We start from the raw sequence: 19,497 nt of genomic DNA, 5'->3' as shown, positions 1-19,497 counted from the left end.
ATGTCTCAAGAAGGCTTGAAGGTAAAGTATCAGAAAATCATGCTAGATAATGCTGTATGGAGGATCTGTCAGGGTCACTATCAGAGGGAAAATATTGGGGTAGAGGGATGGTTGGACAACAAACTGAAGAACAATGCCAATATCAACCACTAAAAAAAGTATGAATTCAAAGAATAAAGTGTAGTTACCCAGATAAATGGAATATCTTAAGTTAATAAATATCAGAATACTTTTATTTATATACAGAGGAATTACAGAAATTATAGCGCAAGCATGCATGAGCATGTTAGATAGGAGCGAATGGAGACGAATGGTATTTGGGACCTGACGAGTTGTTGGAGTGTGAGCAGGGTAATATTTAGTGAAGGGATTCAGGGAAACCGGTTATTTTCATATAGCCAGACTTGAGTCCTGGAAATGGGAAGTACAATGCCTGCACTTTAACCCTTTGACTGTCGCAACCCCCAATCCTGAGGTGTCTCCTGGTGTCGCAAAATTTAAAAAAAAAAAAATTATTTTTTCTTATGAAATGATAGAGAATCTTTTCCCGATTGTAATGACACCAAAAAAACGAAATTTGATGGAAAACTGACGGAATTACGCTCTCGCGAAGTTAGCGACCTCGGCGCTGTTTACAAATCGGCGATTTCGCCCACTTTGAGCCCTATTCTCGGCTAATTCCATTGTTCCAGTCGACCAAACTCATAGCTATTTCTTTAGAACTCAATTTTTTCTATCGATTGAGTACAAGAAACTGCCCATTTACCGATTTCAACTACCTAATAATGTGGTCAGAAATTTGCAATTTGGCCTATTTCACAAAAACTAAAAAATATGACAATTTCAAAATATGGTCCAGAATGAACAATGCAGACATTCCTGGCTCTAAAATAACATTTTCTTTGTTCATCAGTCATGTCTCCAGGCCCCTCTGATATTACTCTTGCTTTCTATTTTGAATTTTTATTCAAACAAAAAATTGAAGACTTACTATTATGCAGACTACTGCAATACTGTAATAATTGTATAAATAACATCAACCCATTCATGACTGCATATTAGAATGGCTAGTTGGACATTTATTGGATAATGGCATCATTTGTTTACTTTTGAACATTGGCAAAAATCAAACATTTCCCCTACTTTGAGCTCCATTTCCAGGTTCTTTTTATAGTAAAATCAATCAAAATCACCTCTATTTCTATAATATGTTTTCCATTCTATCAAATGAGACCAAGAAAACGAGAATACAACCATAAATACTATACGAAAATAGACCACAAAGTCGGCATTTTAATTAAAAAAAAAACGGTCAGTTTGTTTTTCCCCATTATGCACTGCGTGCTCCAGGATTTTTTTTATATGGTGCACACTGACCACACAGACCCATTCTCTCACATGTGGGCCTACTAGCTTTCTCCTGCTTGATTTGAAGCCGCTAGAATTTATGAGTATATATACGTCAAACACGGTACCTCGTAAGACGTATATATACGGCCGCGACAGTCAAAGGGTTAAAGGAGGGGTTTGGGATATTGGCAGTTTGGAGGGATATGTTGTGTATCTTTTTACGTATATGCTTCAAAACTGTTGTATTCTGAGCACCTCTGCAAAAACAGTGATTATGTGTGAGTGAGGTGAAAGTGTTGAATAATGATGAAAGTATTTTCTTTTTGGGGATTTTCTTTCTTTTTTGGGTCATCCTGCCTCGGCGGGAGACGGCTGACTTGTTGAAGAAAAAAAAAATTTCTTGACAGGGTCCGTAGTGCACACAAAATTTCGAGTGCACGTCTTTTGCTAACAGATACAAAAACATATTTAATGCTATATTATGGTATATCTATGTTTGAAACCAGAGGCTCTTGGCTTATAGAAGTGTCCCAAGCTAAGCATCTGACCATTCCAAGATATCCACAACAACAGCTGACTAACATCTAGTTAAATATTTACTGCTAGAGTCAGTAAATCAAAGATTTTTTTTTTCAGAACCCTTCATTATTCTCTAACATTTATTACAAAAGAAATATCCCAGTTAGCCTGAACTGAAGGAACCTAATATCTGTTGCAATTTGATTAGTTATTTAGTGGAAAGTCACATACAGTACTGAAGAACAGCTCATCCTCTTAATTATAGACATCATTTCACTGTTGTAAAGAAGTCAAATGGGAGACTGATAAATGCATCTTAAACAGTGAAAACTTGATGATCATATATATATACACCTCACTCAGTGGGGGTCCGTTTTCCACTCGCTTAGCACAACTTTTTAACCCCTTTATCTTTTACAGTAGACCCTCGAGTTTCGACAGCCTCGACTTTCATGAAATTCAACCTTCGGCAAGTTTTTTTGGCAAAATTTGGCCTCGAGTTTCGTGATTAGACTCGTGTTTTGGCGACCATCTGGTATCCGTCCGCCCATCACCGCGCACACCAAGCCAGTCTCCCACGCCATTCATGCTCAGTGTGCCATTCTTTACCAACACGTGACCATCATCTCGTGGGTTCATACAATACATTTCATAATAATCCATTGTTTTTTGTGCTTGCAACTGCTAAATAAGTCATCATGGACCCAAGGAAAACTAGTGCAAGCCCTTTGGTAAATAAAGTGAGGAACATGATCCAGAAGGATTTTGAAGGGTTTGAGGCAGACCCTGTCCCTGCCGACCCTCTGCCTGCCGTGGAAGGTGTTGTGGCATTGGGCAAGTCCATGGGGTTGGAGGTGAGTGACAGATGTGGAAGAGTTAGTGGAGGACCACAGGGAAGAGCTAACCACTGACGAACTGCAAGAGCTTCAACTGGAACAGCATCAGGCCACAGCCGAGGAACTTGCTTCAGAGGAGGAGGAAAAGAGAGTGAAGGAGGTTCCTTCTTCAGTGATTAAGGACATGTGTGGAATGTGGAATGAGTTGCAAAGTTTTGTTGAAAAGTATCACCCTGACCAAGCTGAAACAAGCCATATCTGCAACATGTACTATGACAGTGTTGTGTCCCACTTCAGGAAAATCTTAAAGAAACGCCAGAAAAAGACCTCTCTGGACAGATATTTTGTACGACAGGGGTCCAGTGACTCTCAAGTTGTTCCCAGTGGCATTAAAAGAAGAAGGGAAGTAACCCCAGATAAGGACTTGCTACCTAAAGTCCTAATGGAAGGAGATTCTCCTTTCAAACAATAGTGTACACCTTCCTCCTATCCCCTCCTCCCGTCTTCCATCCACCCAGAAGTCTTCAGTAAAGGTAAGTGTAATGTTAATATTTTTTATATGCATGTACTTGATTTCTCATTGATTTCAGTATATAAATCTTGATTTAATTTGAAAAAAAAAATTTATTTTAATATTTTTGGGTGTCTGGAACGAATTAATTTTATTTCCACAATTTCTTATGGGGAAAATGGTTTCGAGTTTCGTGAATTTCGAATTTCGGCAGGCGCTCTGGAATGGATTAATCACGAAACTCGGGGGTCCACTGTATTTACATTTATTCTGTTGTGATATGTTGTAAATGGTTATTTTTTATGGAGAAGGATAACCTAACCTATCTGCTGCAAATTGCATGTGGGAAATCCACATGGCTGCTTATAGTAAAATAAAGTACACCTACCATCCGACTTACGACCTGCTCGACTTACGACCACTCGACTTACGACCGTGTTTTTTATGCCAAATTTCTGGGAAATAAACAACTATTTGTGTTGTACATAGTGTTTATCCTAATCCTTACAGTATAAAATACAGTACTAACCCCTTCTCCTGTATACAATTACTAAAAAAGAGAAGAAGAAAAACTTTATAAAACTGGGTTGCTTAAATGTGCGTGGATGTAGTGCGGATGACAAGAAACAGATGATTGCTGATGTTATGAATGAAAAGAAGTTGGATGTCCTGGCCCTAAGCGAAACAAAGCTGAAGGGGGTAGGAGAGTTTCAGTGGGGGGAAATAAATGGGATTAAATCTGGAGTATCTGAGAGAGTTAGAGCAAAGGAAGGGGTAGCAGTAATGTTAAATGATCAGTTATGGAAGGAGAAAAGAGAATATGAATGTGTAAATTCAAGAATTATGTGGATTAAAGTAAAGGTTGGATGCGAGAAGTGGGTCATAATAAGCGTGTATGCACCTGGAGAAGAGAGGAATGCAGAGGAGAGAGAGAGATTTTGGGAGATGTTAAGTGAATGTATAGGAGCCTTTGAACCAAGTGAGAGAGTAATTGTGGTAGGGGACTTGAATGCTAAAGTAGGAGAAACTTTTAGAGAGGGTGTGGTAGGTAAGTTTGGGGTGCCAGGTGTAAATGATAATGGGAGCCCTTTGATTGAACTTTGTATAGAAAGGGGTTTAGTTATAGGTAATACATATTTTAAGAAAAAGAGGATAAATAAGTATACACGATATGATGTAGGGCGAAATGACAGTAGTTTGTTGGATTATGTATTGGTAGATAAAAGACTGTTGAGTAGACTTCAGGATGTACATGTTTATAGAGGGGCCACAGATATATCAGATCACTTTCTAGTTGTAGCTACACTGAGAGTAAAAGGTAGATGGGATACAAGGAGAATAGAAGCATCAGGGAAGAGAGAGGTGAAGGTTTATAAACTAAAAGAGGAGGCAGTTAGGGTAAGATATAAACAGCTATTGGAGGATAGATGGGCTAATGAGAGCATAGGCAATGGGGTCGAAGAGGTATGGGGTAGGTTTAAAAATGTAGTGTTAGAGTGTTCAGCAGAAGTTTGTGGTTACAGGAAAGTGGGTGCAGGAGGGAAGAGGAGCGATTGGTGGAATGATGATGTAAAGAGAGTAGTAAGGGAGAAAAAGTTAGCATATGAGAAGTTTTTACAAAGTAGAAGTGATGCAAGGAGGGAAGAGTATATGGAGAAAAAGAGAGAAGTTAAGAGAGTGGTGAAGCAATGTAAAAAGAGAGCAAATGAGAGAGTGGGTGAGATGTTATCAACAAATTTTGTTGAAAATAAGAAAAAGTTTTGGAGTGAGATTAACAAGTTAAGAAAGCCTAGAGAACAAATGGATTTGTCAGTTAAAAATAGGAGAGGAGAGTTATTAAATGGAGAGTTAGAGGTATTGGGAAGATGGAAGGAATATTTTGAGGAATTGTTAAATGTTGATGAAGATAGGGAAGCTGTGATTTCGTGTATAGGGCAAGGAGGAATAACATCTTGTAGGAGTGAGGAAGAGCCAGTTGTGAGTGTGGGGGAAGTTCGTGAGGCAGTAGGTAAAATGAAAGGGGGTAAGGCAGCCGGGATTGATGGGATAAAGATAGAAATGTTAAAAGCAGGTGGGGATATAGTTTTGGAGTGGTTGGTGCAATTATTTAATAAATGTATGGAAGAGGGTAAGGTACCTAGGGATTGGCAGAGAGCATGCATAGTTCCTTTGTATAAAGGCAAAGGGGATAAAAGAGAGTGCAAAAATTATAGGGGGATAAGTCTGTTGAGTGTACCTGGTAAAGTGTATGGTAGAGTTATAATTGAAAGAATTAAGAGTAAGACGGAGAATAGGATAGCAGATGAACAAGGAGGCTTTAGGAAAGGTAGGGGGTGTGTGGACCAGGTGTTTACAGTGAAACATATAAGTGAACAGTATTTAGATAAGGCTAAAGAGGTCTTTGTGGCATTTATGGATTTGGAAAAGGCGTATGACAGGGTGGATAGGGGGGCAATGTGGCAGATGTTGCAAGTGTATGGTGTAGGAGGTAGGTTACTGAAAGCAGTGAAGAGTTTTTACGAGGATAGTGAGGCTCAAGTTAGAGTATGTAGGAAAGAGGGAAATTTTTTCCCAGTAAAAGTAGGCCTTAGACAAGGATGTGTGATGTCACCGTGGTTGTTTAATATATTTATAGATGGGGTTGTAAGAGAAGTAAATGCGAGGGTCTTGGCAAGAGGCGTGGAGTTAAAAGATAAAGAATCACACACAAAGTGGGAGTTGTCACAGCTGCTCTTTGCTGATGACACTGTGCTCTTGGGAGATTCTGAAGAGAAGTTGCAGAGATTGGTGGATGAATTTGGTAGGGTGTGCAAAAGAAGAAAATTAAAGGTGAATACAGGAAAGAGTAAGGTTATGAGGATAACAAAAAGATTAGGTGATGAAAGATTGAATATCAGATTGGAGGGAGAGAGTATGGAGGAGGTGAACGTATTCAGATATTTGGGAGTGGACGTGTCAGTGGATGGGTCTATGAAAGATGAGGTGAATCATAGAATTGATGAGGGAAAAAGAGTGAGTGGTGCACTTAGGAGTCTGTGGAGACAAAGAACTTTGTCCTTGGAGGCAAAGAGGGGAATGTATGAGAGTATAGTTTTACCAACGCTCTTATATGGGTGTGAAGCGTGGGTGATGAATGTTGCAGCGAGGAGAAGGCTGGAGGCAGTGGAGATGTCATGTCTGAGGGCAATGTGTGGTGTGAATATAATGCAGAGAATTCGTAGTTTGGAAGTTAGGAGGAGGTGCGGGATTACCAAAACTGTTGTCCAGAGGGCTGAGGAAGGGTTGTTGAGGTGGTTCGGACATGTAGAGAGAATGGAGCGAAACAGAATGACTTCAAGAGTGTATCAGTCTGTAGTGGAAGGAAGGCGGAGTAGGGGTCGGCCTAGGAAGGGTTGGAGGGAGGGGGTAAAGGAGGTTTTGTGTGCGAGGGGCTTGGACTTCCAGCAGGCATGCGTGAGCGTGTTTGATAGGAGTGAATGGAGACAAATGGTTTTTAATACTTGACGTGCTGTTGGAGTGTGAGCAAAGTAACATTTATGAAGGGATTCAGGGAAACCGGCAGGCCGGACTTGAGTCCTGGAGATGGGAAGTACAGTGCCTGCACTCTGAAGGAGGGGTGTTAATGTTGCAGTTTAAAAACTGTAGTGTAAAGCACCCTTCTGGCAAGACAGTGATGGAGTGAATGATGGTGAAAGTTTTTCTTTTTCGGGCCACCCTGCCTTGGTGGGAATCGGCCGGTGTGATAATAAAAAAAAAAATAATAACTAACAGCATAAAAAGCAAAGTAAAACATGAAATACCAAAATAAAACAATAAAATAAAGTCATTACAAAAATGTTTTATTGATATTCAGTAGTAAAGTTTGACTTACGACCATTTCGACTTACGACCAGTTTCTCGGAACCGAACTCGGTCGTAAGTCGGATGGTAGGTGTATATTTCTTTGTAAAGGTTACAATGTGTAATTACAATTTTGATTTGCTAAGTACAAAGATAGCCACTATCATGCCGATGCATTTCGAGCAAACTAATCCTAATACATAGTAACTAATTAAAACTAGATAAGATAATAGTACATAGTAACTATACTTAAAACTTGACAAGTAATTGTGGTTAACTGTTTTACAATCTTATTTAAACTTTGTGGTGGAGGAGAATCTGGAGCAAAGGCAAGAAGACTGGCGGTTATATAGGCATCAGTGGATAAGGATGTGCAGCAGACGAGGGCATAGTCACTGGTAGGCTGGATTCCCCAGTGGAAGTAGGTCCTTCCCAAAGAGATGGGTTAGTTGTAGCAGCCGTGAAGAAGGTCTTGTAGATGCCCTCTGAACCAAGATTCCATGATGTTGCAGTGTCTGACAAGTTGTGCAAGAAAGGTATAAAATACTGACAACTAACCCATCTCTTTGGGAAGGACCTACTTCCACTGGGAAATCCCGCCTACCAGTGACTATGCCCTCGTCTGCTGCACGTCCTTATCCACTGACGCCTATATAACTGCCAGTCTTCTTGCCTTTGCTCCAGATTCTCCTCCACCACGATGCTGTGAACACTAACTCCAAGGCTGAGGGACTGATTACCTCATCTTTTGTATATAGTTCTACTGTCTTCCAATTATGTCCTAGAATCTCTATTGATAAAGCCACTGGATGGCGAAACGTCTACAATAAAGATATCCAGAGGTTGCACACATGTCTTAACATTCATATTGTCGGTATTTCATACCTTTCTTGCACAACTTGTCAGACACTGCAACATCATGGAATCTTGGTTCAGAGGACATCTACAAGACCTTCTTCACAGCTGCTACAACTAATCCATCTCTTTGGGAACGACCTACTTCCACTGGGAAATCCCGCCTACCAGTGACTATGCCCTCGTCTGCTGCACGTCCTTATCCACTGACGCCTTATTTAAACTTAATACAAGTGAGAGGTAGTAAGGTGGAGTAGGGTTTGGTAAAATAATCTTGAAATTGCATACAAAATCTACTTTACAGGTAATGGTGCAGGTGGTAATATTTTATGGAATGGCAGAATTAAAAGCCAGGAGTTCACATAATGAAACTAATCAGCAGATGTTTTGGCCAATTTGGTTAGTATTGAGAAATACGATGATTTTATGGATTGGCAGAATTAAGAGCCTAGAGGTCACATAATAAAAACTAGTTAGCAGATGTTTTGGTTGATTTGGTTAATATTTTGAGTTAAGATGATTTTTTAGCAAAGCCCTAACTTTATAAGCTGTCAGGGGATCCTTGACCTGTTCCGGTAGCGAGTTCCAGATCTTCAGGCCTTTTATGTGCATAACATTCTTGCATAGTGAGAGACTGACTCGAGGGATGTTGGAAAGTGCCTTATGCCTTGTATTGTAGCTGTGCATTCTGTTGTAACTGTCAAGGAGTAGTTTTAGGGGAGGGTTTACAGTGGAGTTTAATGTTCTGTATATGTAGTAGGAACAATAAAAAAAGCGTATGTCTTGTATATTTAGCAAGTTGAGTCTTGAAAAGTGGTGGGGTGTGCTGTCTAGCACAGGAGCTGGTCATCACCTGCACAGCAACTTTTTGTTGGATTATTAACCCTTTGACTGTTTACGTCGTATATATATGTCTTACGTGCCACTGTTTCTGACGTATTAATATGCGAAAATTCTAGCGGCTTCAAATCAAGCGGGAGAAAGCTGGTAGGCCCACATGTGAGAGAATGGGTCTGTGTGGTCAGTATGCATCACATAAAAAAATCCTGCAGCATGCAGTGCGTAATGAGAAAAAAAAACTGACCGTTTTTTTGGATTAAAACGCCGACTTTGAGGTGTATTTTCCTATAGTATTTATCATTGTATTCTCGTTTTCATGGTCTCAAGTGATAAAATGGAAAACATATTACAGAAATAGAGATGATTTTGATTACTTTCACGATGAAAACGACCTTGAAATTGAGCTCAAAGTAGTGGAAATGTTCGATTTTTACCAATGTTCAGGAGTAAGCAAATCACACCACATGTCCAATACACGTCAACTGGGAAGTCTAATATGCTCTCAGTAGTACACTTATATTATTTATACCATTTTTACAACAATGCAGTAGTCTGCATACCAGTAAATTTTGTATTTTTTTGTATGAATAAAAAATCAAAATAGAAAGCAATAGTAATATAAGAGGGGCCTAGAGACGTGACTAATGAACAGAGGATATGTTATTTGAGTGCCAAGAATGTCTACATTGTTTATTCTGGACCCTATTTTGAAATTGGCATCTTTTTTAATTTGTGTGAAATTAGCCAAATTGCCAATTTCTGAGTACTTTATTGGGTAGTTCATATCGGTAAATGGGCAGTTTCTTGTACTCAACTGATAGATAAAACGGAGTTCTAAAGAAATAGCTATGAGTTTGGTCAACTAGAACAATGGAATTGGCTAGAAACAGGGCTCAAAGTCGGCGAAATCGCCAATACATATATGTCGCCAAGAGCGCTAACTTCGCGGGAGCATAATTATGTGAGTTATCGACCAAATTTCATACTTTTGGTGTCATTGCCATCGGGAAAAGATTTTCTATCATTTCGTAAGAAAAAATATTTTTTTTTTTTTTCCAAAAATTTATCGACATAGAATGACAGTTTCAGAAAGGGGCCTGCAACAGTCAAAGGGTTAAGGGTCTAAGGTGGTTGGCTGTGGTTGAGCCCCAGGCACAAATACCATAGGCGAGGTAAGGATATAGAGTGGCACGGGGTAAGGAGAGTCATTTGTGGTACATAGTATCGTATCTTGGAAAGGATTCCTACTGATTTTGAAATTCTCTTGGCTATATGATGGGTATGGGATTGAAATTTAACCCTTTCAGGGTCCAAGGCCAAAATCTGAAGTGGTGCCCCAGTGTCTAAAAAATTTTTGAAAAAAAAAAAAAAAAAAAAAAAAAAAAAAAAAAAAAAAAAAAAAAAAATCTTACAGAATTAAAGAGTATATTTGTGTGAAGGTAATAAAACAAAAAAAAATTCTGATCAGTACTTACCGAGATACAGTGCCGAGAAGTTGACCCAAAATGACCGGGTGGCGGCAACACCGATGATTTCCACATACGTGCATTACTTTACTTTTGTAGTTTTTTTCTTTTCTAATTTTTTTCTTTTCCTACTAATTAGAGACCAATACTGTATATAATGTATATATATAAACTCACTGTATTGAACACAATAACTGCACTAAAGTTATTATCATATTATTGTTTACCACTTTTGTTTATTACAATAAACATGCACAAAACTTGTATAATACTAATGTTCTATCATATATTTACACATTTACAATCACTGGACATGTTTTCAGAACTGCTGGCGCATGTGGAACTCCTTGAAACAAGGCACCATGCACAGAGGTACCTTACATTTCTCGCACATAACCAAGTGTCTTTGCGTCTTTGTTGCCATCGTTTTGTTTGTGCACAGACAAACATCTCTTCTGAGCAAATTTCTTCTTAGTTGCAGGAAGCTGTATTATGAAATGATCACCTTCCCTCCTCAAACGCTTGGGTATATTCTGAGGAGTTCGAGGACCTTGTTGTATAGCAGGTGTTGTTACCTGGTGCTTCATTATGAGTTGTCTGACAACAGACAAACAATATTCACCATACGGTGGTCTGTTGCCAGTCTTCATTTGGTACATATTATATGCATTGAGCATTGAAATGTCCATGAGATGGAAGAAAAGTTTCATGTACTACTTGTAACTCTTACGAACACAATCAACAAAGCCATGTTTTATGCATAATCAATCACGGTCGCTGGTTTTCGAATATGTTCATTAGTCATTCTATCAACTTTGCCACTGTCTTGCATTTTGTTACTGTGAATGGTTGTCAACAATGTGACATCTCGTTTGTCATGCCACCGTAATGCCATGATGTCATTGGCAGTAAATACCTGCACCTCATCACCACGAGCACCTGCGTTGAACCTGTGCATATATTTATGATTAGAACACACTGTGCCACACACATCTGTCTTGTTCACTCGCAAGAAATCACTGAGTAAAGGGCTTGTGTACCAGTTATCGGTATATAATGTATGCCCCTTACGAAGATAAGGTGCCATCATACTTCTCACTACGTCACCTGAGATACCCAGTAACATCCTGGTATCTTTCAATGTTTTACATCCAACATACAACAATATCCAATACCAGGCCACTGTCACAGTCACAGAGTACAAACAGTTTTATACCAAAGTGTTTCCTCTTGCTCGGTATATACTGCTTGAACGACAGTCTACCTTTGAACAAAATCAAAGACTCGTCAATTTCAAGATTCTTGAATGGATAAAAGTACATGTTGAACTTTTGTTTCAGATACATAAAAACATTTCTAATCTTGTATAACCTGTCACTTCTGTCAGGCCTGGTTTTGTCAGAGAAGTGCAACATACATAACAGTAAGATAAACCTGCTCACTGGGATGATTTCACTGAAGACCGGGGTAGAAATTAGCCGATCTGTGGACCAGTATGTTTTTATATTATGCTTATAGACATGAGGCATAAGCATTATTGCTGCAAAAAGCAAATACATTTCTGCAACAGTTGTCTCTTTCCACAAGTGTAGTGTTGACTGTGGCGATATGATCGTATTTGCCATGGTGTACTCAAAATACTTGTTACTTTTCCTGACAATAGTTTCCATCAAGGGCTGGTCAAAGAATTCCAGTTCATTGGCCATGGTTCCAAGGGGACAAGTAGGTAGAATTCCACTTTGAGAGTCATCAAAGTGGTGGGGCTTGGGAACAAAATTTAGATTTTGCTGCCAATCCCAGATGCAGTTTGCTGGTGGATACTGGACATCATAGGCTGGTTGTGCGGTTAGTTGTGGTGGGCTCGTGGCTGACACTCCGCTTTGTCCTTGAACTGAGGAGTCAGCAGCGTGGGTCCCAGCCTGGGCTGGTGAGTCACGCATGGCCGTGGCACTACCATCACCACTACCACCACCAACTGATGCCTGTGGTCTATCCATGCCAAGTGTAGCCACATCATCCTCACTTTCACTGTCTATTCCTGGTGTAGGGCCACGGGATGTACTCCAGGATGTACTTCGTCCCCTGGGCACTGCATAGGGAACACTACCCAAGCGCATGCAGTGGTGTATATACCGACGCTTCACTGGTGAATACGTTTCCTCACTATCACTACTCGAATGATCGTCAAGACCAATAAAATCACAATCTACGTCACTACCATCATTATTACTGAAGTCAGAGGCCTGGCCACGCGAAAATAATAGTTTTCTCTTGCGATGAGGTACTACTGACCGTGACTGAGGAGTGCCCACACCAGAGGTAGAAGGTTGAGGATCGTCAGGGTTTTCTGCACTATTATCAATATCCTGGTCATTCCTTTCGGTCACTAACTGATCAGAGCCAAAGAATTCATCTTCATTTCCACTTCAATCAGAGTCAGAACTATCAGATAGGAAGAGGAGAGTCCCAATTTTCCTTGGAGTGAGAGCTGCCTTGCGATGAGGCATGGTGAACAAAGGTAACTGAGCCGGCATTCCCACAATGCTATGTGGGCGCCTAGAATTTTTGTTTACGGCACGCGCACATACCACACAGACCCGTTCTCTCACATGTAGGCCTACCAGCCTTTTCGTGCTAAATTTGATGCCGCTAGAATTTTGGCGTGGATCTACGGTTTGGACCCTGAACGTACAGCCGTAGATCTACGGGACGGACACTGAAAGGGTTAAGATTACAGTCAAGGAGAAGACCTTGAAATTTGCCCTCCATGTGTCTTGATATAGGGGAACCATTTAACAATATGTTAAGTTGGATATCTGAGGCTCTGTTGCCAAACAGCATGAAGTATGTTTTGTCTATGTTGAGAGTGAGTTTGTTAGTCATCATCCAAGTATATATCTTTAGCAGTTCATTGTTTACAGTGTTTCTAAGTACAGCTGGGTCTGAATGGGAGTAGACATATGTAGTGTCATCTGCGAACAGAACTGGTTTAAGGAGTTGGGATGTTAAAAGGATGGGATGCTACATACCTGTGCAAGTGATGAGATCTGGTGCTAGTGTAAGACCCTCAGGACAGGTACAGGTGAAGGATCCCTCAGTGTTCTCACATCCATGGGAACAATCATGGGGCTCAGAGCACTCATCAATATCTATACATAAAATTATATAGAAAACAATTTAGAGATTTCTTGTAAATATTAAGGGACAGAGATTAAGCTGACTATGCCTCCTAAATTGGAAAGACAATGTTACAGAAATAAAAAGAATCATCAAGAAACACAGGAACATAAAGATAAGTGTATACTGATTATAAACAGATGTTTTTAAGGTTTACCTGAAATCTTACATGTTCAAGAAATACAAAGAAAAGACCAGCAATCCTACCAGAATACAAAACTTTTAAAAGGATTTCAATTCCTACTAATGGTAAGATGGTAGCACCTCCCTGAATAGTTACTATTTACCATCCTACCACTTGGTTTTTATAACTTTGTGAGCCAGCATTTTTGTAATGAAGTGAAGCAGAGGACTGAATGGAGGAACATGATGAAGAAGGCTAGAAATATATTTAGAAGAAAACAGTGCCAGAGAATTTAGGTCTACCAGAGAAAAGAAACTATAAAGCCATTAGAATGCTAGAGGAGGACAAAAGGAAAACTGGCAGAAGTTTAGTAAGAAATTCTTGGAAAGAGATCAACCTGCATTTACAGCATGAAGACGAGTTTACCACACACCTCTAACAAAAATGTCCTTTGCAAATAACAGTCTTTGCAGGATTTTTTATAGGAAGAAGGTTGGTAGACAGAAACTACCCAGGGAGGTACTACCATCCTGCCAAGTAAGTATGAAACAGAAACCTGTAACTGTTTTACACAGTAGTAGGATTGCTGGTGTCTTTCTGTCTCAAAATATTGAATACAGTGGTACCTTGGTATATGTCCTTATTCCGTTCCAGGACCTTGGACTTATACCAAACAGGATGTACACCAAACAAATTTTCCCATAAGAAATATAAGGAAAACAATTAATCCGTTCCCATGAAAAAATCCTATTGCTATTGGCATATTACAGTATATATTGATGGGGTTCTATAAAATAATTTAAACACTGCTTAATACTAAAATATGTAATTTAAACACCGCTTAATACTAAAATACATACATAAATACAAAAGAATTTGATGAAATAAATGCAAATTTAACCTCACTTTACTTTGCTGAAAAGAGTCAGGTGCCTACTAGGATAGTGCTGAGAAGGGAGGAGGAGGAGGAGGAGGAGGAGGAGGAGGAGGAACTGTTATTGCTTGGAAGGAGAATCCCCTTCTCTTTTCTCTATCTGGACCTGGCTGAAGCTCACTAAGTTTGACTTTTACTTAAAATCTGTCCAAAGAACTTTGCTTCTGCCTTCTCCTCAGGATGTTTCGGAAATGTGACTGTCTGGTCATTCCAGACAATGTTAATACAGCTTGTTTGGGCTTTATTGGGGTGGTACTGCTCTGCAAAAGTTTTTGATGTCCATCCGAGCCTGAAGAGAGTGCATCCATCTTACTCTTGTGCTCCTCCTTCTCGCGTTCCTGATTGGCATACATCAGTTTTGCCTTTTCGCAAATCATTGCCTCTGATACGGTATCGCCGGCACACTGTTTTTCTGTTATCCAGATCAAAAGCAATTTTTCAACATGCTCTAATGTCCCTGATCTTTGTTTGGTAATTGATTTCACCCCCTTCACAACGTTAGCCGATTTAATAATATCTTTGTTTTTCACAATCGCAGATACTGTTGTTCTCAGCATAAAGTATGCAGCAGCCAAGTCCTGGATACTCATGCCACCTTCATACTTTTCAACAATCTCTTCTTGCACCTCCATGATGATGATCCTAACCATTTTCTTTGTTGCTTGGCTCTTCTCATTAACTTTCTTAGAACTCATGGTTAATGAATTTACTAAAAATTTATATGAAAAAACACACAATCACATGAAAATTCACAGTTATAGAGTGGGTTGTTCACTGAATGGTAGCAACGAGCATAATGATGCTAGTGGGCAGTCATGGCTTTGTCTCGAGAGAGAAGTAAACAAGGGTAGCACGCGGTGTCATGACTCATTTTGACCCATACAAGTTCTAGCACGTGAGTCATATTCCAAACAAAGGTCGTATACCAAGCAAAAATTTTCGAGTCCACACAGGACATATACCAAGTTGGACTTATTCCAAAGTGGACGTATACAGAGGTACCACTGTATTCGTAATCTACCACTCTTTACCTGTCTAGATTTAAGTAGTCTATAGTCTAAGTACACCTACCATCTGACTTACGACCAAGCTTGGTTCCGACCAACCGGTCGTAAGTCAAAATGGACGTAAGTCGAACCTTTGAAAATTGCCGACATACTGGGTAGGGCATAACGTCAAACCTTTCCTATATAAGCTACCTACATAGTACTGTAATGTACAACCATTATTTCATTCTTTTTACCATAATTTACTTCTATTGTTATATTTTAATTATTTACATACTGTATATAATGTATACATGGTAGTGAACTGTATTATAAATTTTACATCGCATACAGTATCATATGTTACTGTTATCTTTATGTATTGTTGACACAGTGGAATGGGAGAATACCACTGGTAGCGTCATCCTGCCAGAATGTAGTATAACCTATACCCTAAGTAAAGAGAAACAACTCTGGAACATGTGTAATGCGTATCCGGGTGGGTGGGTAGGTGGTTGGTTGGTTGGCTGGCTGGTTGGCTGACTGGCTGGCTGACTGAATGTGGCTGTCTCTCTCTCTGTATTCTCTCTCTCTCTCTCTCTCTCTCTCTCTCTCTCTGTATCTCTCTCTCTCTCTCTCTCTCTCACAGGTACACGTAACTAAAGTTATCATACATAGTATAAATTACCTAGGATAACCCAAAAAAATCCAGACAAAGTGCTATACAGTGGATCTGTGCTCCAGTGCCCTAAATTAATAATAATATTAATAATATCCCATATCCCACCAAGGCAGGGTGGCCCAAAAAGAAAAACGAAAGTTTCTCTTGAAAATTTAGTAATTTATATGGGAGAAGGGGTTACTAGCCCCTTGTTCCCGGCATTTTAGTCGCCTCTTACAACACGCATGGCTTACGGAGGAAGAATTCTGTTCCACTTCCCCATGGAGAAATATTATTATTAGTACATATGTATTATTGTAATAATAATAATTATTATTAATTTTTTTTTTTTTTTTTTCCAACAAGTCGGCAGTCTCGTCACCCTGCCTCGGTGGGAGACGGCCGACTTGTTGAAAAAAAAAAAATAATAATAATTATTATTATTACAATAATACATATGTACTAATAATAATAATATTTCTCCATGGGGAAGTGGAACAGAATTCTTCCTCCGTAAGCCATGCGTGTTGTAAGAGGCGACTAAAATGCCGGAAGCAAGGGGCTAGTAACCCCTTCTCCCACATAAATTACTAAATTTTCAAGAGAAACTTTCGTTTTTCTTTTTAGGCCACCCCGCCTTGGTGGGATATGGTTGGTGTGTTGAAAGAAAGAAGAATAATAATATTATTATTAAACTATAATATAACAATCGTGTCCACTCATTACTTACCTTAAAATATCTGTAGTCTTAACGTAGAGTGAGAGGTGAGTAAACAAGATTAAATGAGAGAGAATGAGAGGGTAGAAGGTTCGCGAGTTTTGTAAACAAACGTCGTTGTTGTTGTTGTTACCATCCCAGACACGAATGGTTTTTGTTCACTCTGTCAAGCTGACCAGAAAAAATCTCATATTTGTTAATTTATATGTTACATGTTATGTAGCATGTTTATTATATAATTTTGAAAAAAAATCATAGATGGATTAAGCCAAATGTCTATATTAACATTTTATACACATTTAATGTGCCTCAGTGATTATTATTGTGTTATTATCATTATTAATATGGCATCTTCAAGACCAATTACACTCTTAATGAGTGGCTCTGAGACAGACAAGCAGACAGAAAGACAGACACACAGGTAGACAGACAGACACACAGAAAGACACACACACACAGATAGACAGACAAACAGGCACACAGAGATACAGACAGACACAGATATACAGGCAGACAGATACAGACAGGTTTATGTGCAACAGTGAAAACAAATAGAGAGTTGGAGAGTAAGAGCCTTTCTTGCCACAATCTCCAGTGCAAGATTCAGACTTCATCTTAGGGGCCATTGTGAAATTTACTGTCCGGTTAGTACAGTTAATACAGTATGATGCTGCTGATAGGGTAGGGTTACTAAAACTGATGCTGCCTTTATGACGTATTTGCCGCTGCGAGTATTGTCAAATATTGTACAGCGGTGTGCATCAGCCGGCCCAGCCCAGCTGCCAGATGCACGGTCGTAAGTCGAGTGGACGTAAGTCGAGTGGACGTATGTCGAGCAGGTCATAAGTCGGATGGTAGGTGTATTAGGTTAAGTCTGCCCGAAATGCCTTGGTATGAAAGTGGCTTTCTTTGTACCAATCAAATTATGAAATGCAAACACACTGTAACCTTAGCAAATAAATAAAGTTTTGATTTGATTTGATTTGAAACATACAAGATACATAACAGGTACATCTTGCTACCTCCGCTTACACTTAGGTGTCACTATACAATCATGTACATGTATGTGTATACACACCCATCTGTGTTTCTTCTATTTTCTTAATGGTTCTTGTTCTTATTTACTTCCTCTCAACTCCATGGGAAAGTGGAGAAAGAATCCTTCTTTCACAAGTCATGCAACAAAAATGCCAGGAGCAAGGGGCTGTAACTCCTCCTGTATAAATTACTAAATGTAAAAAAGAAGTGTTTTTTTATCAGGTCACCCTACCTTGGTGGGAGCTGGCCAATGTGTTAAATAAAAAAAATTACAATCAATGGTTAGCTACTAAATTCCACACTTGAATTTCTACAACACATGGCCTATCAAACCATGGATTAGTAGCGGAAAGAATAAACAAAAAAGTGATAAAAACCTTTCATTCTAGCAAGAAGAATCTCAATGATTTCTTTAGTACACAAAAACAGTTTTATGTGCAGAGAAGCAATGCTCACCCTACAGGAAATTACCAAATACAACACTGAGGTTTGGAGATTAAGGAAGTGAGTACAGCTCCATAAAACATCATATAGACAAGAGGATTATATTACAAGATCCTAAAGATGTAGAGTATAAATTTAAGGTGAATGATATGGAGAGATGCATGGGTTGGGGAGCATGTGTGTGTTTTTTTCTGGAATGTGCATAGGCTAATAAATAGGGTGCAATAATTATAAGGTTCTTCCCAGAAAATAATATAAAATTTGGGAAACATACAGCATAAACATTTTTCCAAAGAACATTTTTGTAATTAGTAAGAAATAGTACAGAATCATGCCATCTACAAGAATAAATATGAATGAAAAAAATCTGCAGCAGTTTCCTGTCAAAACATGAATATCAAGTAAATATTTGTAAGAGTTTTAGAACTTTTGAAATTCCATTAACTAAAATAAGGGTACAGTCTTGATATTTAACAAAACCAAAATAGGACTGGGAAACCCAAGAATTGTGAAAGTTTTCATTAATAAACATAGTGAATAACATCTGATACTTACCTACACAAGTTATTAAATTATGTGCTAACTTGAAACCATCAGGACAGGTGCAGCTGAAAGATCCATCAGTATTGTCGCAGCCATGAGAACAGTCATGGTCCTTGGAGCACTCGTCAATATCTACACAAAGTTGCAGAGAAGACATTCTATTGTTACAAGGAAGAAAAATGCTACAATGAACAGTTAAACACACTGGGAATTTTACCTATCTACCTGGAGGGTACTCTAGGGGTCAACGCCCCCACGGCCCGGTCCATGACTTAGGAGATTGGAAAAGAAGCCTGAGGATAAATAATGGATACCATATGTAATGCAATACACTTTAATTAAAGATATGTGAAGGGAAAAAAACAATAAGAAAACTTCAAAAGTACTAAAAACAATAAAGTATATTTATAGGCATGCAAATCTTAAGTACAAAAAATATCCTACAAAATGCCTAAACTGCAATAAATTATACAATTTGCAGCTTTACCATTCCTCTAATTTTAACTCTTTGCTTTACCTTTATGAATTTGTAGGGAATAAACTAAGATACAATATTGTTTTGGATACCATCCACAATACAATGAATCAAAACAGACATATGAAGGAATTTTTATTTCAAGTAATGCACAAATGTTAAACTTCATACAATAATGAA

General features: G+C 38.9%; 1 protein-coding gene across 1 annotated transcript in view; it reads right to left on the bottom strand.

Annotated features, from left to right (window-relative positions):
- LOC128704202 (uncharacterized) overlaps positions 1 to 19,497 on the bottom strand; it is a 396,156-nt gene that overhangs the window by 179,361 nt on the left and 197,298 nt on the right. Inside the window, exons 18-19 of the mRNA XM_070091735.1 lie at positions 18,855 to 18,974; positions 13,247 to 13,366 (exon numbers count right to left, since the gene is read on the bottom strand). Of these exons, the coding sequence (XP_069947836.1) occupies positions 13,247 to 13,366; positions 18,855 to 18,974 (240 nt within the window). The remainder of the gene's footprint in view (positions 1 to 13,246; positions 13,367 to 18,854; positions 18,975 to 19,497) is intronic.

The sequence above is a fragment of the Cherax quadricarinatus genome, chromosome 37, assembly GCF_038502225.1.
Source record: "Cherax quadricarinatus isolate ZL_2023a chromosome 37, ASM3850222v1, whole genome shotgun sequence".
NCBI lineage: Eukaryota > Metazoa > Arthropoda > Malacostraca > Decapoda > Parastacidae > Cherax > Cherax quadricarinatus.
This window is presented reverse-complemented; position numbering and strand designations above follow the sequence as displayed.